Source organism: Rhea americana, unplaced genomic scaffold, assembly GCF_003343005.1.
Source record: "Rhea americana isolate MKP2758 unplaced genomic scaffold, rheAme1 scaffold_9, whole genome shotgun sequence".
Lineage (NCBI taxonomy): Eukaryota > Metazoa > Chordata > Aves > Rheiformes > Rheidae > Rhea > Rhea americana.
Window position 1 is genome coordinate 3,143,269 of NW_028187088.1, and position 25,586 is coordinate 3,168,854.

The following is a 25,586-nucleotide window of genomic DNA, read 5'->3' on the forward strand; positions in this document are numbered from 1 at the left end:
GTAAATAATTGTGACCGCTCAGTAATTACCAAAGAGAAGGGGGAGGGGAAGGCAAAGTTCGAAGCATACTACAGAAAGCTACTTGATGATAATGCATTTTTGCAGGCAGAAAGCAAGTTTCCATCAATACATAGTTATCCTTGCAAACAAACCRTAGATACAGCTCCAGTTTCAGGCTTGCTACACCCCAGTCTGCTACTGAAAGCAATTGTAAGTTACAATCTGAGAACTTCAACTTTCATTTTAGTTTCATATGCCTATTTTTCAGCTTAGTGCCAATTAAAAATGAAGGATTCACAAGAAGCTATAATAATGTGAGTAGTTTGCACAGCAGTAGACAAAAAAGGAAGAGGATTTTAGGAATAAAGATAATTTGAATTGGAATGTAATCCCCAGACAAAAAATTCCGGTAAAGGCAAATGAGTAACAGGTTGCTACTAAATCTCAGACATATGCAGTCACAAAAACAAATATGTAGAAGTTATGTAAAGTTTCAATGGAGCAGTGCAACTTGGCTTTCTTCTGGTAATGGCTATTGCTCCCTATGTTTCAGCTTTCCAAACACAAAAAAATCAAACCCGTCATGKAGAATGTAGAGTGGAAATAATTAACAAAGACTACATTGTCTTTCTGTTTTCCAGATACATTTCATAAGCCTTGCAAGGAATAAGTAAGCATTTTCAGCCAAATCAAAACCTTGACCCTGCTCTATTCCTCTGAGCAGCTCTCCCTGCAGATCCTGGTGTCACAGATTCCCTCTCTTAGAGAGAAAGGAAATTCAAGGAAGATGGAAAGTTCATAGATAGCAGACTGACAGGGAAGATAGAAAAATGGGTTCACTACCTGATACTACAATATTAAATGTTTTTATTCTTTCACTCCTTGCTACAGCTTTGCTTTATAAAGACTGCACTTTAAGGAAGAAAGAATTTAATTTAATTTAACAGAACAGTATATTGTAAAATGTCACATATTTGCATCTCAAAGGAGATGGATACGGTGGAATAAATATGGATACTGACTATCTATACTGAAAGTCATTTAATTGCTTAGTTTTTTCCATGGTGCCTTACTGTTAGCTCATGTTCAACATTTGTGTTTAAATAAAGTGCTTTTTCCAAAATTCAGAATTTCTAGTGCTGTGTCCCTATTTCTGTTAGCACTTAAATATATTTCAGAAACTTCACCACCCATTCTGTACCGCATACATGAACTACACTCACAAGAGGCTACTCATTATAGGAGCACTGGGGTTTATTAGATTTTAATAAAATTATTTTCTATAAAGAAATAACTACATATTCAAATAAATACCATGCAAAGTCAGCTGCTTGATCATTGAGTAGTCTCCAGCACTAAAAAAGCTAGGCTGGTATTAGACGGATATCAGTAGCAGCTGTGGGGTGAAAAAAGAATGACCCATAGGTAATAAGGCTTTCTGTACACACCAAAGGAGTGCAGAGATTGCTCTCCCCACTCCATCCTTCKCCCTCTTCAAGTCCATGATGCAGATTCTCTAACAAATGGACATCTGTCAAGGGACATTTTCATGAGGGCAGCAGTCTGTTTTCTGCTTGCAGAAAGGAAACTACATAACAAATACCTTTCTGCACGCAAATTAGCACAAAACRAACAGACTCCTGGTGCTGTGTGACCATAAACAAGTTAGATGAAAAATGTGGTCTAGTCAATGTAAATTTGAAGAAATTCAATATACGTTAATGGAAATATTTCATTTATTGCAGTTGTATTCAAATATTGGCAACACTACATTTCCTTCTGCTGCAACAGGGCTTTAAATGAGTAAATTCTTAAATAAAAATAGAGCATATGACTTCATCATCAACAATATAGGATGATGTAGAATAATGGATTTATATTAAGTATCTTCTTGATACTGTCTTGTCTGGGTAATTAATTACCACATCCTGATGTATAAAATAAGGAACCTCCTAAATCAGATATTAATACAAAGCAAAATCTTCATTTTGCTTTGGAAGAGTAAGCTGAAGGTTGGATAACCTTGTTGGTTATCTCCAAAACCACAACAATGCCAGACAAGTATATAACTAAACAAGTATGCCATAACATAACCAAAATAAGTAGTCTTCTACTTCATTTAAGAAAAAAAGACAATGAAGGCAATCACAGCCAGTGTGAGCACTGCAGCTATAATCCCACTGATGAGTAYTAACAAAAGGGCATGCTGAATCCAGATCACAAAATAATTGCTATTAGCTGTGACATACAAAAGCAAAATATTATGCTTACGTTAAAAAATGACATTTGTAAGAATAACATTTAAAAGTTCATTTCAATATTTTTATAAAGTTTAGTATTTACAAAGCACTGCTTCAAATTAGGCTTTGTTTCTAATAAAACTCCAAATCAAAACATATGTTTAGAGAAAACAGCAAGTGTGGTAGGCATTTAATTTATAGTAATACACCATATTAGCAAAGTGACACTATCATAGTTTGAAAAGCAAAGTATTGCTAGAATACCTGCCTGTGAAACTCATGCCTACACACAAAATATAAACAAACTAGATGTTACCAGTAAGTGCCCAGGCTACTTAGCCTTGCTGCTAACYGTAAAACGACCTGTGGAGGTAGCATTGCCACTTCTGCTACCTGAGCTAGCTTGCAAGCAGCTAGCCCCAATACTTCTGCACAATGCCCAAGTGCCCCACGCACCCTCTGGTCCTACCCTGCCCTGCCATCTTGTCTTTCCTACTATTTTTAATCCTTAGAGCTATAACCTTTCTAAGTAAAAACTCTTATTTTATATCTTTATAGCAGCTTTTGAAGAATTCTTGTTTCAATACCGCTATACTAAGAATACATGAACATATGTTTTTGTTTCATATTAAGTAACCACGAATCAATCACATAAATCTCTTTGGTATTTGTAATATTCACTTATAATTCAGACAAAAACTAGGAAAAGRGAAATGGCATTGTTTCTTTTATTCTGAAATGAGACAGGCAACAGCCAACGTACAGCCCTAGTTAATCCTGAAATACTTTCTGCACTAGCTATAATAAATTTATTCCTCCTGCACACTGATCTCTCTTTGTTCATGGGACTCCATTAGGGATATCTCTTGTATATACAGAGATGTATATACAGAGGAGATGTATATACAGAGATGCTTGTATATATAGAGATAGTAAAGCCTGAAGGCCAAACTTCTTGGATTTTAGGATCACTAAAATGCCTAATAASAGTACCTCAGTATCTTTGCCAACCCATCTTACCAGTTTCCTTATAATAAACGCTACAGATGATAGTATGAAATTAAATATGTATATACAAGATTGAAGAAAATTAAAAAAGAACATGATACCTAGTTGGTCMATCTACAGTTGCATACTGCCTTTGACAGTGACCATTAGCAGTACCTCTAGAAACAGCTGAAAAGAACATACAGGAAAAAAAGCCAAACAATAAATGACTTTCAATCACTACAGACCTGAATTATTTTCGAAGTGGCGATGCAGTGATGACAGCTTCTGCACTTTCCTGAGTTATCCAGAAATAAATCAACTAAATAACTCCCCTGTTTCTTCTTCCTCTTCTATTTTTTATTTAGACCACCATATCAAGTGGTGCATTTCAATAGACATAGAGGTATTTCTGTGCTGGAGACACTGATCTACAGAGGCTGCTCATTCAGCAGTCTATTCCAGTTTATAAAAGTACGAGTGATAGGGAGTTTCCTCCGCAGATTTTTCCCCCATATATCCTCTGACAAGGCCTGCATGTTTTCCAGGATGGCCGTATGCAACTTGGTGTCCTCAGCTTTCACRAGTTTCACAAAATCTATGGCAAGCTGACTTTGGTCCGTCACATTGAGCGGTTCGCTCACAGACTTACTGACCGTTACATGGAGGTTGGCACCGTTGAAGTAGTGCATTTGGAGGAGGAAGATCCCCGTAACCTGAGTGGTAACTGGAGTCAGGGCAAGAGTCCAGTCAGACTTCCAGAGGCCATTCCAGCATCCYGAAGGCTGGTACTGATGAGCCTCGATGCAGGCCACAAAGATCTGCGTCTTCCTCGCGTTTTTTCGGAAGACACAGCAGTTGCCRGTGGGGAAGTGGCAGCTCACGTACTCCTTCAGGCCCTTGTGGAGGGYCCCTCTCTGCAGCTCCCCCTCATCGAGCAGCACGTCGTGGAGGCGGTACTYGCTGGCCACCCCGCTCAGGTGGTCAAACGCAAAAGACAGCTTGTCCTGAGGGTCAAAGAAGCGRTTTCCACCTAAATCGTTGTAACGGGTCACCAGCACAGTGTGCTCATTAATTTGGACTGGAGGGAAATGGTTTTTGCTGTGCCAGGCCCCCACACGGGCTGCCTCGCGCCTCAGCAGCTCCTCATCACGCACCAACGCCCGGAGGTCCTGGACGACCTGGGCGAACTCCCCGGGAGGGGCCTGAAGCAGCAGGCTACAAACCAGAGGTGCCTTTTCCAACGGCAGCAGGCCCTGCCCCGGGCGCATACCAGGGCTCCCCAAAGGGTGGACAGACCAGGGTAGGGCACCTCGTGGCCACGAAAGTGGTGGGAAATGGCAGCCAGGCAGCACAAGATGGTGGCCAGGCAGTGCGAGATGGCAGCCAGGCAGCGCAAGATGGCGGCTGGGCAGTGTAAGGTGGTGGCCAGACAGCACGAGATGGTGGCTGGGCAGTGCGAGATGGTGGCCAGGCAGACAGCACGAGATGGTGGCCATTTGTGACCTCACAGCGGCGCAGAATAGAGCACCGGGGGGCCAGAGCCGCGGGGGGCAGCGGGAGCTGGGGGGCCGGGGCGGGGGGCGGGCGCCGGGGCAAGGGGGCAGGGGGAAGGCCCCCCACGGGGAACCGGAGCGAGCCGAGGTGATGTCCTGCTGCGCGCTGCCGACACCACCGCAGTGAGGGGACCGGAGCAGGCGATGAGGAGCYGCCATGGAAGAGAACAGATATCCGCCTCCTCAGCTTGCCTTCGCCCGACACTGCCGGGGCCGTGCGCCCGCCTGCCCCAAGGCCTGCGGCCACCCCACCAAGGAAGGGGCCCGGCAGCCTGAGCAGCCTGACTGTAGGGGCATGGAGCCGGGCGCTGCYGCCCTCTCGCCTCCTCGCTGCCGGCTCACTGCTCCCGCAGCTCCTCCATCCACGCTTGGCCTCCCCAGCCAGCGTTTCCCTCCTTCCTTTGCACACCCTTCTTCACCTCTGGCTGCCCTAGGTTTTCCTTTACACCCTTCATCTTTCCYCATTTTGCCATCTTTGCCCTCAGAGTCTCCGGGTGCAGGGCAAAAACATTCTGCTGCGTGCCCCAGAGCCTGCTATATAATCAGAAATCAGAAGACAAGGAGGTTCAAGCGTACAAGAAGGAGAAAACGTACAAACCTTTTATTTTTATTTTTTTTTAAGTCACCCCTCGTCCCCTTCTCCCCCTGCACGCCATTTTAAAAGGCACCAAAATGGGTCAGAAGTTTCCTTAACCTGATCTCTCTCGCACGTGGTTTTTGTCCATCATTCAGAATGAGTTCAGAAACGGGAAGATCGATTTAGACAGCACGATGAAACTGCTCAGTAAACTCCAAATCACTTTTGATTACATTCATGTAAAACATGTTTTTAAGGTGAGGAATATATAGATTAATCAATTAAGTACAGATAGAAGGCCAGTTGCACTAGGGCTTTATACCTGTGCTTTCTTTAATTTAAGGTTTTTAGAAGTGAATTTCATTCTAGTAGGTTGTGAAAAATTAGCAAATAATGTGCCTCATCCAGATCTTTTATTTCTGTGTAAATTAGGTAACTGAGTGGTTGCATTAACACCATCTCTTTACCCTATCAGAATAGTATAGGATCATGGAAAATCTGCAGGCCTTGATTGGCAACATTTTTGTAACAAGACCTCACTTGAGAAAACTGAAGCTTTTCTGGCTTCATCCCATGCAGCTGCGTCTGCCRCCTTCCTGGTGCTCGAATTATGCTCAAGCGAATGGGCCCTGCCTGATGCCGGTCAGAGCTATTTGAGTGACTTCCTAACTTCCCTCCATTTCCCCACAGTCCTATAGCYGGGATATAATATGGCAATGTCTGATCTGCTTCCCCTTGGAGTCAATGTGACTCCAATATGCTTTTTCGTGTGATTTTGCACCCCTGGGATATATTGATGAGGCATGCCTGGAGGCGTGGGAATGCCACCCAGCCCCTGAGGTAGGATGTGGCCTTGAGATCTGGCAACAGATTTCTATGTRGGTTACATTGTACAACCGGAAATTAGATTTACTAAATAGGCTAGTAAACTACCATTGGGTGAATATAGGCCCAGTGAGCAAACATAGCAAAATTGCCTTTGGACATACTGGGATTTTATGTTCTTCCAGTCCACTTTTGTGATTATTCAAAAGAAGATGTATGATTTTTATTTCTAGCTCATTTTTTGCCAAAAAAAGGGATATGTATATATATGTATGTGTATAGATATACACACATGCACACTCATATATATATGTATGCATGTGTGTGTGCATGTGTGTATATATATGTATATATGTGTATATATGTATATATATGTGTGTATATGTATATGTGTGCATATATATACGCACACACTTAAACAGTTTTCCTAAGGAAATGAAGCTATGTGCTAWATATATACCTGCTTTCCTTGAGAAATGTTTAACCAGTTAGCTAATCTCGTCCAGGTTTAGTAGAGGAGATGAAGCTATGGACAGTGAGAAACTGTTAGACCGTGTCATGCTGATAGGCAGGCTGTAGAGCAAGGCATTAGTATTTCCCCATTCTGCCTTTGTCTCTGCCTTGTCCTGCCAAGGTAAAAATAGTTGTGTAGCTCAGTCCTTTTTAAATGTGGGGGCTGCTGCCTGTGATTTTTCTCAACATCTTGTGCTGCATAGAGAGAGAATTGCCAGCCTAAGAACTTGAAACTTTTTATCATAGCTTTCTGTATTTTCCACTGACTTTGCTTTCAGAGAGAAATTTTAGATGATCAGTTGTAGGTATAGAAGAGAATAATTATTTGAGGAACTGACCTKCATAGAACAAGTCTGATCTAATTATATTTAACAGTACAATGTACTTAACAGTATGAGCTACTTATTCTTAACAGTGCTGCTAACCAGTCTTTGCTTTTTGAGAGAGATTTGAGTATTTGGATTGTTTTTTTTTTTGTCTGAAATTGTTCATCAAGATAATAGTACGTAGAAATGGTAAGCAATTTACTACCATCATTTTCACTAACTATACATTGATCTAAAAATCCATAAACATAGTTTTTAAAGAATTCACTTTTTTGTTTTGTTTATTCTGTCTTAATTTCTTTTTCTGTAATTCTCATTTGGAAAATATCAAAATTAGAAAAAATTGATAAAAATAAGAATAATACAGATCTCACAACAAAAACTATATAGCAGCATTTTTTATATTTTTTTGAGCCCTACAACACTAATTTCWGAGCACCACTGGGTAGTAGCATTACCTGCATTTCAGTAATGGKCAACGGAGATAGAAAATTTAATTTTTTGCCCAACTTCACTTGTGCCAATAACTAAGTAAAGGTCTCCTGAGTCCTGATATACTACTTTAATTTCAGAATGAGTTGATATTTCTTTTTCTGTTTCACAGACATGAGCAAATTTGCAGATTGTTAAAGACATTAAAAATAGATTGAAGATATCAACCTTAGACTGGGGATTTCTAAAGCAATAATGAAAATATATTATTAGTGTTTGTATTGAATTATTTCTTGCTGATGGTTTTAGTTAAAATTGATCATTAAATTTCTCCTAAACAAACTCCAAGAAAATAGCTAAATTAAATTAAATGATTAAATGATTTATAAAATTATTTGGTTAGAACTCCCCACAAAACTTGCATTTGTTCTTGTTTTGGTGATCTAATATATTTTTACTTTTATAGTTCTATTCTTTCAGATGTCTGTTACTGGGGACTTTTCTGCACAGGAAGAATCTGATAATGTAGCATTACGCCTTTAGTCTRTATGGTGTCCCTTAAATTCCTGTTAGTCTAGTAGTAGACAAAAATCTACACCAAACAGCAGCCAGAACCAAGTAAAACGTTTATGGAAATTCAGGATGGAGGAGAGAGCAGGCTGTTAACCACAGTAGGTGCTGTGTTATTAGGTGCTAAAATCTATCCTTTTTTGTAATCTCAGTTGAAGGAGACAATGATGGTGAGTTCTGCTCCGCTTACAGAAATAACTAGTGGGACAATGGAATGGTGTTTATTTATGATCATTGCACATAATTTCCCAAATTCCCAAAGTCTGCCTTAATTTGGCATCTTTTAAGAACAAGACAAGCTACAGTGTTAGAAAATCTACATTTTGTATGCACAAATATCTATTTTGTATAGAAAATTTTAATGGATAAATAACACTGTCAAGTCTGAGGAAAAATGTACATGCCAGAAACAGTAACAAACTGTATTCTACTCAGCCTCTTTCACCCTTTTGATTTTTCTAATAGCTTTTATACTCAAACACTGAAATTAATTAGTATACTAACACTTTGTAAGCTGTATTTATGAAAACAAGCATACATTTTAAGAATTCTGAATGTGCAAATAATTAGTAAGAGTTAGACATTCTGGTCTGTTAAGAATGCAGTGTAATACCATAGATTATTATAGAGTAGCTTTTCTCTAGACTTCAGATAGTGCTTCTTATTTGATCTATTGAAGGACTTGAATCTCATGATAATTGGGTCATCCTTATTTCTTTTTTTTATATTAGTGGTTACTGTATATTGCATGTAAATTTAGCTGAAAKTGTTTACAATATGATTTAAGTTTCAATTGGACTGATGTAATATGCTGTGGATTTTATTGTATTGAAAGGTATTTCAGTGCTGTATTAAATAACATGTTTTAATATTGTATATGCATTATATATATAAGTACACTGTAATTGCTTAGATGCTAATTGTGTCATACAATGCATTCTAATTTATATAAAACATCTTAAACCACAAGGCAAATTTTAAAAATTGCATATAGGAGCTCTTTAGCTTTTATGATAAGTTTTAATGGACTGTTGTTCATCTGTCTTTGAATCTTTGCAGACCTTATACTGACTGTTTTGAGCTTTTTTTCAGAAAACAGTTGACAAACGGAAGGTACCAACTATCAACATAGAAGACTTCAGGGCAATCTATCGAACGATTGTACACAGACCTGAGTTTCACGAACTTTTCTGCACTTATTCTCCAAATCACAAAATTCTAGCTGACACCGAGCTCATCACATTCCTCAAAAAAGAACAATTTGAAACAGAAGCCAATGAAACAACTGCCTTAGAAATTATTTCGAAGTATGAACCCATTGAAGAAGGTAAGTATCATTTAAGTATTTAATTTTGTTATTTATTGTGATTCTGTCAGCTACTGTGTTTTTTTTTTGAATCATCTGACTATATAAATGGACATTTTAAAGAAAATTAATGTATAATATTGATTGTAAGCCACATATATATTTTTTTTTAACTCAGACTTTTAAATACTAGGGAAGTGGTAATGTAAAAAGCCATTATAAGCAGCATAAATTTGCACTGCATATTGCTCAGTGGTAGCACATTACTTCCAGATCAGTCATTCTTAGTCCTTGCTGCAGTAGATTGATCCAAAACCTACATGTGGATTGCTTCAAACAAAAGGCAAATTTTATAGAGTAGATGAGCTGATAGAAGCTRTACTAAATCTTAATGCCCACTAAGACATATGAATGGCCATTATTAGGAAATCAGACTGAATTTTTAGGCTTAACCAAATGTTTAAAAATCATTTTACTTATTTAATTAAAGGAAATAAATGTGAAACTGTAAAGAAAAAGATAGAAATTGTGTTTTGTTAGCAAGCTGTCTGTTCAGCATAGAATGTTTGTCTTGGAAACTGAATGGCAGGAAATACACCTGTCTATTTTCAGAAGTATCAGTCATACTTTTTGCACTTGGTGTGTCTATGTTTGAGTGTTGTGAAAGTTTAAACATAAGAATCCTCTAATTCACAGATGTTGCAGAAAGAAAAAAATGAAATATTGGATAGTTACTCTTGAGTATCCAGCCCTCAGCTGGATATCATTGGTAACAATATCCATGGTGCACTAAAATAGGCTGGCAAACATTGTGGATGCTCAGGGTGTTTGGTGGGCATGTGGTCTTGTTATTAATCTGTGCCATCATGTGTCTACTGCTGCCATTATCCTTAATACTTGGGTTAAAGATATATTTATGTTCTCCTAAGCTAAAATGTCATATTCTTTCTGTTCTGTGATCAGCTTCTACAATTAGGCCTCTAAATACAYGTTTACTATGAAAGAATCATAGAATTTTTCAGATGGAAAGGGACCTCAGGCAAGTTCAGTCTTCTGCTGAAAACAAGGTCAAAACTGATTCTTTTTTTCTCCCTCCTTTTACTCAGYCAGAAACGGTTATGTTTCAGTTTATGACCACTGTCTCTTTTCTTCCCATGATCCATCTCTGCAAAGAGCTTTCTTCTCTCCTTAATAATCCCCTAATAAATACTAGTAAGACTACTACTATGTCCTCTCTAAGTCTTCTCTTCTCCGGGCTGAAGAAGCCCAGTTYTGTAATTGTCTCCTCACAGATCATGACCTCCTCCAGCCTTCTCTCAGACTTGCTCCGGTTACTCAACATCTTTCTTGTATTGAAAGGCCTCAAACTGGAAATGATGTGGTCTAGCAAGTACCAAGTAAAGGGTAATAATTAATTCCTCCAATTTACTGGCTGTTCTGTGAATTCTATCCGGTGTGCTATTAACATTCGTCRCTGTCTGGGCCCACTGCTGTCTCATGTTTAGCCTACTGGTCTGCATGGCTCCCAGGYCCTTTTCAGCAGAGCTGCCTACCAGCCAGCCAGTCCCTAGCCTGTACCATTGCAGAGGATTCGTTCTTCCCGGATTAAGGACATTATATCCTTGTTTATTAATCCTTGTTGAATTCCATCAGGTTTCTGTCAGCCGATTCTTCTAGCCTGTCTAGGTCCTTGGCAGCCCTGACTTCAAGTGTATTGATTGAACCCCCAATATGGTATCATCTACAAGTTTCTTGAGGGTAAATTCCCTCTTACAGAATCACAGAACAGTGATTCTGCTCAAGCAGGATCAGCTAGAGCAAGTTGCCCAGGACTATGTCCAGTCAGGCTGGTCAACCTGTTCCAGTGCTCACTGTTTTCACAGTGAAAAAGTTCAGATGCAATTTTCTGTGTTTCAGTTTGTGCCCATTACATTTTGTCCTGTTGCTGGACACCACTGAGAAGAGTCTGGCTCCCTATTCTTTACTCCCTCCCATCAGATATTTATAAACAGTGATAAGATTCCCCCCGAACCTTCTTTTCTTCTAGGCTAAACAGTCCCAGATCTCTCAGCRTCTCTTCAGATGTCTCCAGTCACTTAATCATCTTTTTGGCATTCACTGGGCTTGCTCCAATAGATCAACATCTTTCTTGTACAGAGAGCCCAAAACTGGACACAGCACTCCAGACATGGACTCACTGGGGCTGAGTAGAGGGGAATGAACAACTTCCTCAACCTGCTGGCAACGCTCTTCCTGGTGCAGCCCAATGTGCTGTTGGCCATCTTTGCCATGAGAGCACATTGCTGGCTCACGTTCAACTTGTCCACCAGGACTCCTCAGGTTCTTCTCTATAAAGGTGCTCTCCTGGTCAACCCCCAGCCTGGACAGGTACATGGAATTATTCTTCCCCAGGTGCAGGACTTGGCATTTGCCTTTGTTGGACTTCATAAGATTGCTGTTGGCCCATTTCTCCAGCTTTTCGAGGTCTCTCTGAATGGCAGTGCAAAATATCTTGTCTATCAGCTGCTCCTCCAAGTTTTGTATCACTTACAAACTTGCTGAGGATGCATTCAGTCCCATCATCCAAGTCTTTAATGAAGATATTAAATAGTATTGGCCTCAGTATCAACACATGGGGGACAGCACTAGTAACTGCCCTCCAGCTGGATTTTGAGCTGCTGATCACAAACTTCTGAGCCCAGGAGTTCAGCTAATTTTCAGTCCACCTCACTGTCCACTTATCTAGCCTGTACTTCATCAGCCTAATCTATGAGGATGTTATAGGAGACAATGTCAAAACCCTTGCTAAAGTCAAGATAAACAACATCCACTGTTCTCCACTYATCCACCAAGCCAGTCATCTCACAGTAGGGGGTTATCATGTTGGTTAAGCGTGATTTCCCCTTTGTAAATCTGTTCTGACTATTCCTGATCTCCTTCTTGTCCTTCACATGTCTGGAAATGGTATGCAGAATAAGGTGCTCCATCACCTTCCCAGGGACAGAGGTGAGACTGGATGTGAGGTGAGGATCTGTTCCTCTAACTCATTCCTATTAAACAGGATAGAGCCCCAGATGGACCCTTGAGGAGCTCCATCTGTAACTGTAACAGGTAGAGTATTACCAATTAATCACTATCCTTTGAGCCAGGCATTCCAGCCAGTTTTTCAACTAGCAGCCCATTCATCCAGACTGCAAAGTGATGTGGTGGGTAAAAGGATGCTTTAGTAAGGGATGCYGAAAGCCTTGCTAAAGTTGAAGTAGACAACATCCACTGTTCTCTCCTCATCTGCAGATCTAGACATTTCATTGTGGAAAGAAATCAGGTTGGTTAAGCATGGTTTATCCATGGTAAATCCTTTCTCGCTACTACCTTCTTATCATGTGTCCAGAAATACCATCAAGAGTTATTGCACCATGGTTTTCCCAGGGATGAAAGTGAAGCTAACCAAGTTGTAGTTCCTTGGATTGTCTTTACCCTTTTTGAAAATAGGTTCAATGTTTGTCTTTCTCTAGTCATTGGGACCTCCCCTGATTTCCAGTTTTGTAGATTACTTTTTTCATGCTGTTTTAATTTTATTATGCCCTAGTAAATCCATGGCATTTTTCTTGTTGCAGTAGATTGAAATTATCTAATCAGCTTGCACTGATAATTCAGACTGAAAACTGGAGCTCAAGCTGGGTTCTTCCTGGTTTCATGAACACTTTGCAGACCAAATATTTTTTCTAAACAGTGAGAGTTCTTTGCCCTGTTGAGTCAGGCATAACTACAAAGCCCATCTTTTTTCCTGTGGAAGGGGTTTTCTGTGGCTGTAATTGGTTTATTTGGAGCATTTCCTGTTAATTTTGATGAGTGTTTAAATAAACATAATCAAAATAATATTCTGAGACTACTATGTGAAAAAGAAACATACACGTAGTACACTAAAAGTCTCATCTTATTAGTCATATATTTATTTTTTATTTCTGTGTTTTAATTTCTTTATTTCCACAGCAGTCTCCTTTCTCTTCTCCCGTGTATTCTCATCTCTTTTTCTCTTTCATTTGTTTATCTCTTTCCCTTGTACTTCTATACCTTTTGTTCTCCAACTCTCTGTTGGTCATTGCAAACTATTTTTTACTTTATTTTCTGTAGGGTTCCTATCTGGCATTCTGCTTGTTTGCTCAATATATACTCTTCTCCAAGTTTTTTGGTTCACTTATTTAAAAAAAAAACAAACCAAAAAACAAGGGAGAGGTTAAGACTGATGTGTCTCCTTGACTTACTTATAGAAGAATCACTTCTGATGAAATGCAAGATCTTCATAAGTACCTGATCACCCTTTCTAATCATGTTGTAAGACATCAGAGATGAGTGGAAATTTGTTAAGTCTGTAGTACCAGTACACCAGCTATTGAGTGCTGTTTCAAGTTGTGATGTGACTTTTCTGCTGAGCTTCATTGAACATAAGTAGACGCAAAATTTGCAGCTAAGTTGAGGATGCAAACCAGAACTAACTGCAGTTTATTGGAAGCTGTTATTGTGTTTAATGGAAGCTGAAGATTGGATATTCAATTTGGTTAACGTTGTTTGTTTCCCAGTGTGTGGTATTGGGTGGGACTGATAACTGTCTGAGGAAAATCAGGGTTAAACCCAAGAAGGAAAAAGGCTTCATTTGGGAAGGTCTGGAAGGCCCTGGAAGGTCTATGTTGATCATTCCCTTAGAAAGAAGAAGCAGGATCTCTCTTTCTACAAGAAGGCATTTGTTATTTCATTAAATGTTGCTCACTGTMCAGCAATAGCTACAAAACATTTGATTCTATATACTATTTTTTGAGGCTGTCTTTCGAACTAGAACATATTTTGTTGAGTAAGTCCTACTTTTCTTGTTGAATCTATCCTACTCTTAATAAATGTGTTTATTAAGTAACTGTATATTAAGTTGCTGGTTTAAAAGGTTTTTTTTTTTGAATTATCTATTTTGATGAGAAAGTTAATAGCTATAAAGTGGTTAGGTACTCAGTAACCTCCACTGAGTTAGAAAATACATTCATAAGTATCAGATAAAATTTCTACAGTTTAAATTTAATGTCTGGTTTAAATTCCAAATGCTAAGTCAAATTTTTGTTTGTTTCTTTATCTATGAACAAATTGTTAATCTTCTGATTGGAATAATCTTACTGAATGAAATAATAGCTATATTGTTAATGCTCCTTTGACTCTTACTCAGGAATAGTTAATGGAAAGTTCCAGATATGATTGACATGATCATTGATTCATATAGTGTAATAATAGATCATTTTGTGCAATTGTCATTCTGAATTTAGTATAAAATATTCTTCATCTGGATGATCTTTTAGACTCTTCTGCTAGCCTTGTYGTATACATTGCAGTGAGTTAAAAGGGCAGATTTTGACACTTTATTGAGCAGTTTGCTACTAATAAAAACCACAATCTGATAAGGTTGGTATGTCAAGATGAAGATAAAAACAATGACTAGATTTTTATATACGCACACAGCACTGACAAGTCAATCCATAACATTTAGTCCTTTCATAGCATAACATTTGCATTCACAAGGAGAAGAATTTTCTTAGCTGTTGAGCTGGAAAACTCTGCATTAACTATCTGAGGATACTTTAGTTAGTTCAGGAAAAATACAGAATACATTGCTTTTCTATTTTTATTATACAGCTTAAAATGGAAAAATGCTACATATGCTTTTTTTAATGCTAAAGCTTCCATTTTTGGCTGAAGGATCCATTTTTAGCAAGTGATCATAAGACTGGTTAAGTGGGTAATACCTGACTGTTGTCTCTCAATAACATTCAAATATCAGTTTTGTTCAATGCTAACATTGTTGTCTCTTCATTTTATTATAAATTTCAAATAGAAATATTGACTCATTGAGATTAAAGAAAACATTTCATACTAACCAAATGCACTTTATATTTTTTTTTATAAGTGTCCAGAATGTCTCTGGGAATAAAAAAAAAATATATTTTTGGCATTTATGATCTTTTTAATTTGCTTTCCTGTGTGCATTTGTGTATATGACAGAGAAGGCTTGTGCTCATGAAGGAGACCTTTTGAGGCCATTCACCAATTTAAATCAAATTTGACATGKAAGAGGGAGGCTTCAGTCAGATTCTCAAAGATTTAATAAAAATCAAGTGAAATGAAAATACGATTAAAAAATCTTGACTAAGTGAATGAMTGGACCCTGGCTTATGAAACATGAAAGAATTCAGATGGGAGAAGATGATGTAAATATCCAGTTTTAGGAAGTTTCATCACCAGAAGACAATTAATTGTGTGATGCAAGCATTTAGACAGCAAAGCRGCAGTTCAGACAGTTACTCTGTTCCAGTATGCAGCAGTATTAGTTGCAAATGTGAGTTAGGTGAAAAAGGCTCCTTAGACTGTAGGCTTAGAGAAAAGTAGTAATTATGCTCTCATTTTAGGAAGGTAAATATTTACTGCATTTATTGTTTGCTTATAATATAGAAGTTTTATTCTGATCTTACGCAATCTGAAGTTCCATCTTAGAACATTTCAGTCTTGAGACTAACACTATTAATTCATAATTTTAGTAATTATTTAAATATTCATGTAATGTGATAGAGAGTAAMGTCTTATTCTGTGATTACAAGTATTTCTAGTGAGCTAAGCCCTAAATTCCCAGCAGACATATTTGTATCAATTTAAATATCTCTGTTGGCATTCTTCAGATTCTAAATTATAAATTTCTGTTGTTACTCTGCATGAAGATTCAGAAAAGTATTTCAAACTCATTGACAATTTRTTGTTATAAAAATGCACTTTATTACAACAATTAAAGTGAAGAACCAGCTTTTAATTCTGATGTTGCCAATATTGTCTGCTACATTCTGTTAAAAAATAATTTCCCTTAATGTGTCTGTCCTAGTTCAGATATAAAGGTTAGTTATTTCTTTGTTCTTTGTTCCGTATGTGAGAAATAAAAATGGTTATTTCACTTTCTGTACCAGAAACTGCACAAGAAACTTATGCCATAGTTAAAATATTCTCTAAGATAAAAAGTARTATTTTAGACATATTCTCCAAACATCTTCCTTATGAAAGCTGTCTTAGTTTCATTCTTTCTTTCCATACAGAAAGAAAAATACTTTCAAAGAAGTTTCATGATAAAGAACTAGGAAAGCCATGATAAACAATTAGGAAAGCAGAAAGTAATAARCTCTAAAAACCATGGATATGTTATAAAGGTCTTCCAAATGGGTTATATCCATAATTCCTCTTTGAAATGTCAGTATCTGTGAATATGGCAGAGTTGGAATTTACATTAACTGGATGAATATGGGGAAAAAAMCCACATTTTTTATCATAATTCTGTTTGGAAGAAAATAATATTATTAAATTTCATTACTGACTATCAAAAAAGAGGAGAACAGGAGAACCGCATTGAACTTTATAAACTACAGGAATATAGATAGAATTTGCTCCTTGTTTCATCTTAAATGTCTGTAACAGCAAATAAACATACGCATACTAACTACTGTTAAAGAATCCTAATGGCGAAAGACTGAAGTTCCTCTAGGGAAGAAAGGCAAGGCCTCTGTGAAAACATCTTTTCTTTTCACTGTGGAATAGTTATGAAGGTGCATTCTCATTTCTTTTAATATAGGGGCAGAAAGTGTCTGTAAATGATCAGAAAATAGTATGATTGTGCTCTTCCTCAAAACATAAAATTCCTCAGAACATCTATTCCTAGCTAGCTTTTGGTATCTTCATCGGACATAAATAAGAGAGATTTCTAAAAAAACTAAGTAAGTTTTCTGCACTGGAGGAGAGGAGTTAATGAATAGTAACAGTAATAAAATAAATAAATAAAAAAACAAATCAAGTGTTCCTTTATCTTAAACTCTCAAAACTATGACATCTTCTACCAAGTATAAGATTTTCTCTGAAATCTTATTTAAGCAGATGCTGTGCCATTTATGTTCATGTGATGCTCTTTTGCATATCTCAATTCATAGAACTGCACATGTTCCCAAAATGGTTTGGTGCAAAATCTTTTCCTTATTACAGATAGATCTTAAAATTTTATAAAGTTGCTTAGAGTTTTAGTAATTCTCCAGAAACATGATGGTGGTTTTAGTTATGTGCAGTTCAAGGACAGCAGCTGCAGATCCCTTAGAAACAAGCTGTAAAACAATGTAATGCAAGGCCGTGGGTCTGTAATAAGCTGWATAAAAATAAAGTATTTTTAGTCAGTTGATTAGCAGCATTAATTGAAATTTTACTGAAGCCAAATAATTTACATATTGACTAACAGAGCAGCACAAATTTACCTTGTTTTCACATTTAGGGGTTTATAGTCATGAGTGTATTTRTATCAACAAAAGTTCCCTTCATGAGAATATTGTAACCATCTTTTATTAATGACAAGTGTCTATTAAATCATAAAAAACAATTCAGAAAATAACAATTAAAAACTTAGAAAGTCAGTGTTGTTCATTAATTTAAAAGATAAATATAAAAAGGTTCATGTAAGAATGGCTAGTAAATAAAAAAAAAAAAAAGCAAAGTAAGTAGTTACTGGCCCAACCGTGATTCCACAGAGACCAATATAGGATGTGAAAAAATAAAATAATCCGGAATGAAAAGCAGATACTATTGGTGGAAAGTCTTCTTTTAAAAGGCCTGAAGTCAACAACTCATGTAATTCGTTATAGGTAACACAAGCAGGATAAAAATACTCTGTTTTGAGCAACATGTAAAACATTAAAACCATTTTTAAAGATCCAGAAAGTATAAACTTAATCCTACTGCTAAAATATAACATGACTGTGTGGATAAATCAATAGACAAAGTACTAAACAAGATGCAATTATCAAGAGACGTTAGGTTAACAATAGGTCATTCTGCAAGTATGTTCATTAAAAAGAAAACCGGGAAACTCTCAGTCCACTACTGAGGCATGATCAGGTGGCTAACATTATTAATGAGACCAGAGTATGATTTCAGTCAAAAATATGGAAAGAACAGGGTAAGACATTCTTAATGACTTAAATATTTTCAGATCAATGAGGACAGGTTGAGTAATCCGTGAGTTCTTAAAATTGACTTTAGCAAGCTCAGCTAATACAGATTATTTTTGACAACTCATGAAAAATGCACGATGGATTGAAAGACTAGAAAAGGTCAAATGTAGCACCTATTTTAAAAAGGGAAAATCCAGGGGACTAGATACTAGTCAGGTCTCAGAAGAMTACTGGAAAAACATAATAAATATATAATCAGCCATCAAGGTAATAGAGAAGAGTAGCAGTCAGTTCCTCGTTTTCATGAAGAAATTGTATCTAGTTTTCTTCAAGAGGAGAATAACAGACTAGGCAGGAGAAAATCATTTTGTACGTAGATGCTAAAAAGGTCCTTAGCATTCTCTTGCATTTGCATAAGCATATTTAGGAGGCAGGCAAAATAAGTAGATTGTAGATACAAAACTCATTGGAAAAGTACTCTGAGAAGTTAATCATCAATAGTTTAGAATCAAAATGGAAGGCTATGTGAACTTGAACTTTCACTGAGCACTGTCTTGGGACCTAGACTTCAATAATGTCATTGATGAACTGGATGACAGAATAGGAAGTTATCTTATTAATTTAGGTTTGGCAGCGGTAGGGAAGAACTTCAAGTATATTAGGGAACAAAATTATCTTGGCAAATTGGAGAAATGATATAGAAAACAAGGATGTAGTTCCATAAGGAAAAGTCCTATATTCCATTTAGGGACATCACACATCAAGAAGGATGTTGACTAATTGGAAAGGGTCAGAGTAGTACAATGAAAGAAAGAAATCTAAGAAAATCTAATCTAAGCAGAAAGATGGAATGAATTGCATGTTTYTCAGTGGGCTCAGGGGAGGTGTAACAGCAGTCTTCATGTGCATAAGAGACTGAAAAAAGAAGAGAAATAGTACAAAATACAACCAACAATGCACAGCTAGGAAGATTCAGGGTAAACGTTAGGGAAAACTCTAACAAAGGTTACTTGGGCATTGAAATGGTTTTTCTAGAAAGCATACGGATTCTTCATTGATGGAGGTCTTTAAGAGTAATTTGGACAGAAATTTGTTAGGAATAGCATTTGTATGGTTAAAGAGAACAGTGAATGTGTGGCTACCTCTAAAAGGCCTCCACCGCTACTTTTCTATTTCTATTTAGTATTTTGAAACATTGTGAAATTTCCTAGTTCAAAAAACTGTACAATTTAGAAATAATTATTTTCTTTCTGTTGTCTTCATCAGAATGATTTTAATGACTTCTTATTCAGATATAAAACTTTTAGTCAGTAGACATATTGAAGATTGATTATTGCAAGTCTACTCTGTAAATTGTGATTCTTATAAATGTATTGAGAATTAACAAGTCAGATAAGGATTTGAGGGTTTTTGGCAAGGCTGACCTCTTTAAGTCATTGTTACCGTAAAATAACCTTTGATTACTTACTGCTTAAATATCCCCATCCTGCTATGCTGACAAAAATAACTACTTCACGAGAAGATTACATTGCAACAAAAAATGGGCAAAATCCCTGACTAATTCATACTAGGTTATGTTTCAAAGCAAAGATGACTTCTGAAATTATATCATTTGTAGAATTAAAACTTTTGAAGCATGACACTGGAGCAGCAGTTGGCAGTATAATGGATCTATTTGTCATTAAATCAGTTAAAAACAAAACAAATGGGACAAGTATCACGGGTATGATGACAATTAGCACATTTTGTTATAGAGACGGTAATACAATAAGCTTAATTAGCAATTCATCTTTATAGGCAGTCATTTATTTTGCCAAGATGCTATTTTATCTTCAAATAATTCTAATTTAAATAATATTTCATCACTATCTGTTTGGGATTTTCTGCCATTGAGGAAGATATTTGGTAGTAGGAATCATAGTTTCTGCGAGATTATTTTGCCAGTCTTTGACCTTTTGACGAATAATTCCTGTTCTCTCTACAGAGGAAGAAAAATTCTTTTGGGGAATTGACCGGCATGTTATTTTCCAAWAATAAACAACAGCAAATATTTTCCTTTATATTTAAGTAGGACTACTGTAGGCTTTTCTTCTTGATATTCATAAAAGAATAAAAGCATCAGAACACATTCATATACTTCCTCTCGTAATTTTGAACCTCATCAGCTCCAGAACTGCACATATTTAACACATCTGTTTATACTGTTTTGTATTAATTTAAAAATTGCAGGAAATAGTTATGCTCCATTAATAATGTTTAGAATTAGTTAAATTATGGAAAGTATACAGACATAACCATCAGTTTAGATTTACACAGGAATTTTTTACTTTCTTTTTTTGTTCAGTGAGGAAAAGAAGGCAGATGTCATTTGAAGGATTTATAAGATACTTGAACTCGGAAGACTGTTCGATATTTAAGAAAGATCACAAGACTGTCTACCAAGATATGAACCGGCCATTATGTGATTATTTTATTTCATCTTCTCACAACACCTATTTGATATCAGATCAATTAATAGGGCCCAGTCATTTATGGGGATATGCCAGGTATTTAAATACTTTTAAAAAATTGTAAATATTCTTTAGCTTTTTTGATAAATACTACCTCATATGTAATGCTGTTTGGCAGTAAGGGACAAAAACATCGCAGATACAAGTGGAAAATGTGAGAGTGATATTTTATTTTGTGTGTACACATTTTAATATATTAGCCAAACCATCTGTTCTTAGTCTGAAAATGATCTATTTTTTCACTTGCGTCACATAAAATCTACCTTGCAGCAAATAACATCTATAGTATGCTGTACAGTAGATAATTAAATCAGGTTTTAATTTCAACAAGGCATGCAAAAATAAACAACTCTCTGGAATAAATGTAAGATTTCTGGGCCAGCTCTCTTCTGATCTATATCTTTATACAGCACATAGAGGCCCATGATGAGGCCCAGGATGGTGGAGTATGTCAAGGATATCTGAGAAGTGTGTGTTGTGATGCAATCAATACGGAAGGAGAAAAATAAAGAGTTACATGGGCACAGTGGAGGATGGAGGGAGAAGAAACTTTATATTTGAATGTGCAGCGTATGACTCCAAGAGGAGAGGGAAACCTGAATGCTTTATTTCCAAAAAGCATTGAGAAATGAGCRGGGAAAGGAGGAAAATGGATTATGTAGTAAAGTCAATAGAGACAGAGACAGAAATTTGCTCTCTGTATGTTCTGTAATGACTTGCAACAATCAAGAATGCTATGAATCCATTTCTAACAATATTAAAAACGGTATGTGGTAAATACTGCATAACTTAAAATAATTGCAAATATCTTATAAAAACCTCTTTCTGCTTAGTTATTATTGGTGCAAAGGAAATAAAAAATGATAAAATAAGAACATATTCAGCTAGAAGTCTCTAAAGATACKGTTAGCATGTAAAGGACAGATTGGTAATTAGATAAAACAGTCTACAAAAACATTTAAATTAGTAGCAAAACAAATGCTAGAAACTTAGACATTCAAGAGGTACCACTAACTTATTAAAACTACAAACAGAGTAAATTTAGGGCAACCATTTATAGAAATAAGATGGGGGAGAACAATTAAATTATGTAAAAGAAAAAAAAAGAACAAGCATTACTTTACTTTCTAAGTGGGATGCTGATGCTTTTAAGGATAATGGTTTTTCAAATATTGACCCAATCCTAAAATAATAATAATGATAAAAAACCTTCAAACATTTTTACTTCTATTTTAAGAAASCATCTGCCAGCATTCCAAAATCGTTTTCTTTAAAACTTTGACTCTCATTTTTAATCTGTTAATGAAGGATATTCACGTAATATGCCTTCCTCCTCAATGCTCTAATAAAGTTTATTACCTAACACGCCTAAGATAAACAACAGAAAATAAAGTTCTGTTTCATATCTGTATAATTTGATAGGACTTATTTTTCTTTTGTGATGATAGGCTATTTTTTTGTAATTATTCAGCAGGCATATAATCAGAAATACAACAACATATATAAGAAAGTGTGGCATCTTCCTTTGACTGTAAAATTGTTTCTCCTGTTCTTTTGAAGTGCTCTGTTAAAAGGATGTCGTTGCCTGGAAATTGACTGCTGGGATGGCTCACATAATGAACCTGTTGTGTATCATGGTCACACTTTAACAAGCAAAATTACATTTAGTTCTGTAATTCATGTGATAGACAAATACGCATTTGCGGTAAGTATATATGTATATTYATAGATCTGTTGAAATGCTATGATGGCTTTAACAAAGTCCTTGGATATGCATGTTGTCTAAGTTTCTCCAGGGGAAAAAGAAAATGAACTGAGACATTACAGGGTTACGAAGATGATCAGAGGACAGGAGCATCTCTCCTATGAGTAACGGCTGCAAGAGCTGGGCCTGTTTAGCCTGGAGAAGAGAAGACTKAGGGGGGATCTTATCAGTGTCTATAAGTACCTGAAGGGAGGGTGTCAGGGGCTGGGACTACACTCTTCTCAGCTGTGCCATGTGACAGGACAAGAGGCAATGGGCACAAACTGAAGCACAGGAAGTTCCACCTGAATATGAGGGGGAATTTCTTCACTGTGAGAGTGACGGAGCCCTGGAGCAGGTTGCCCCGAGAGGTTGTGGAGTCTCCTTCTCTGGAGATCTTCAAAGCCCGCCTGGATGCAACMCTGTCTAACATGCTCTAGGTGACCCTGCAGGGGAGGCTGGACTAGGTGATCTCCAGAGGTCCCTTCCAACCTTACTGATTCTGTGATTCTGTAATACTTGTGGCAGTGGGCACTGTTGAAATAAATTAGGAGAAAATTTTACCACCTGTTTTTAGTGTGTACATTTTAAATGAGTAGTAAACTTATTTGCTGATATTGATTGTAAATTAAACTTGAGGTAGTCCATTCAGATCTTACTCAACTTGCTAGGTAGAATTCTCACTTGAGGTCATCTGAAGAAGGACTGTATATAAACTAACAAACTATTTCAGTATAGTTTAGTGTTTTGCTTCTTTTATTTATTTATTTATTTATTACTTCTGTTGCTACTGTTCTGTCTTATGTTCTGTGTTTCAATTTGCAAAATGTAGAGGGGATAAAAGGTTAGATTATAGCTGACTTTGAGTCTTACTCTGTTTAACGTGTCCTCTTTTTAAGTATCTTTACCACTTTGAATTCAAGGCCTGATAAAGGTTTCCATCTACTGTTATCTTTTTGTTAGATGACTCATTAAAGCAATGTCCCTTCTGCCTATCTCTGGCAAAACAGTGAAAGCTGGATATCTTTTGGCACTGTCTCAGTCTTTCTTTTATATAGGTTTCTGGCAAAACTCCTGCCTAAAGGATAAGTCCTGAAAGACTTATGATAATCCTTAGATTCAGGCCAGTTTTGCATTATGTGCATGCATATATACACACATACTGATTATATGGGTTTATATATGTGTGTGTATATATATATAAAAAATGCGCACACACACACACACACACACACACACACACACACAGAGCCTTCTCAGAGTTAAGCACAGCTATATTTTTGTTTTCTATACAAAATTAAATTAGTCCAATTTTAGAAAACAATAAAAACAAAAATAAAATTTTATTTTGCTGTTATACATGATGCATTAGATGCAACTCATTTGTCTTTGCTATTACACAGGATATTAYACACTACTATAATACAATTTTCATTTAACAGGCATAAGGTGTAGAAAAAAATCAAAAAAAAATAAGTAATAATTCCAGTTACTTGTCCATCTAGGCTAAAATCCTGTTTCTCATAGTGGCCAATAGCTAATTCTTAGTGGAAAAGTGTAAGAATCAAGGTAAATATAAAGTGTCACTTTACCTGGAAATCAGCAGTTTAGGTACTGCCCAAGTAAAGATTTAATTTAGACTATTTGTTTTTAATAGTCACTAGTGTTACTGGTAACATAGGAAGATTATTTCCACAGTCTAAATGGGCATCTCCATTTTGGAGCTATTTCTTTAAAATTTACTAGATTTCTCAAATTTCATCTCTCTTGCTTGAGTGCTGTGATGAATAAGGAGTAAAAACTATGCATTGCTTGCTCATGTGAGGACAGTGATTTCTGACAAAAATTTTAAGAGTACTGTAAACCTAAAATRTAGCCAATTGGAAATGCTCACATTTTAAAATAAAAAACATTTAATTCTGGGTTCTTTGGTCAACTGCGGTTGTATAATCAGATTTTACCTTTAGAAACAAAAAATATTTTCCCTCTTTTCACAGTAGACCAGTATAAACAAAGAGGGAAATTTTCTATACTCAAAACAAAGGAAAAGCTCTTCAAAAAAGAGAAATATTTTAAATCTATTTCACTTTCAGTAAATTGGTGGCTACAAGTTACATTTAGCTGAAAGCCAGTTTTGCTTTGGTTTTCATGTGTTTTCATTGTCCTTAAAATGGATTCTAGCTGCTATAGGAGCTATGACTTAAATATGTGAGAGGTAAATCCTGATTGGATCAAATTTTGTTTCTTCCTATATAAACATGAAAATAGCAACTATTATGATTTCTCTTTTCCTTTTTCTTTGTTTCCCTTCATAAAATTCATTTTCACAAAACATGCTTATTCTTTCTAAAMAAAGTTCATGTACCCTATGAGATAATTCCTTGTGGGAATTACTTAGTCAATAGAATCATAAAAGCAGTTTGTTGTGATATAACTTATATTTCCAGTGGAAAGAACATTTTAGCAATAGAAGGTATTAGATTTTATCACTGCTTTTTTTTTCCTTAATTCATCTATTGAAAAACTTGGAGACGTGCAATAGTCAGTGCATTATTCTTTAGAAGCTCTATGCATCAGCAGAGCCATTAATTTTGTGACAAATACTACTTTCTGGTATCAACCTGTAATGGAACTGAATCAATCTGATTTTTGGTTGATTCAATACTTAAATTCCTATGAAATGACTCTGATAAATTAAGYTGTTTTCTATTGCTTATTGGACAAATACACTTCAGTATGGACTACTTGCATAGATACTGCTTGGTTTCATTAATGAAGTATGGTATCCGTCTTAGCTGATCTTTACTTGATTTCCCTAGCTGTTTCTCTCTTTTCATCTCTRTGTATGTCCATCCCTGTTTCTAACTTCCCTTAACTTTCTGAGATGATTTTTTTTCTCTTCTTTGGACTTAATTTTCCAGTTATACTTTTTCCTCTTCCATAAGTATTGTAAGCTTTTTAGTTTGTTATTAATTTGAAACAATTGACTTAAATT

At 36.4% G+C, this 25,586-nt stretch overlaps 2 protein-coding genes across 2 annotated transcripts in view; one reads left to right on the top strand and one right to left on the bottom strand.

Annotated features, from left to right (window-relative positions):
• Positions 1 to 3,604: 3,604 nt before the first annotated feature.
• On the bottom strand, positions 3,605 to 4,498 carry CAPZA3 (capping actin protein of muscle Z-line subunit alpha 3). Its single transcript, XM_085324119.1, is given in 1 exon segment — positions 3,605 to 4,498. A coding segment is annotated over 1 exon segment (894 nt).
• Positions 4,499 to 4,940: 442 nt separating this feature from the next.
• PLCZ1 (phospholipase C zeta 1) overlaps positions 4,941 to 25,586 on the top strand; it is a 57,347-nt gene continuing 36,701 nt past the window's right edge. The window contains exons 1-5 of the mRNA XM_085324066.1: positions 4,941 to 4,954; positions 5,494 to 5,617; positions 9,119 to 9,353; positions 20,682 to 20,883; positions 22,408 to 22,552. Coding sequence (XP_085180192.1) covers positions 4,941 to 4,954; positions 5,494 to 5,617; positions 9,119 to 9,353; positions 20,682 to 20,883; positions 22,408 to 22,552 — 720 coding nt within the window. The remainder of the gene's footprint in view (positions 4,955 to 5,493; positions 5,618 to 9,118; positions 9,354 to 20,681; positions 20,884 to 22,407; positions 22,553 to 25,586) is intronic.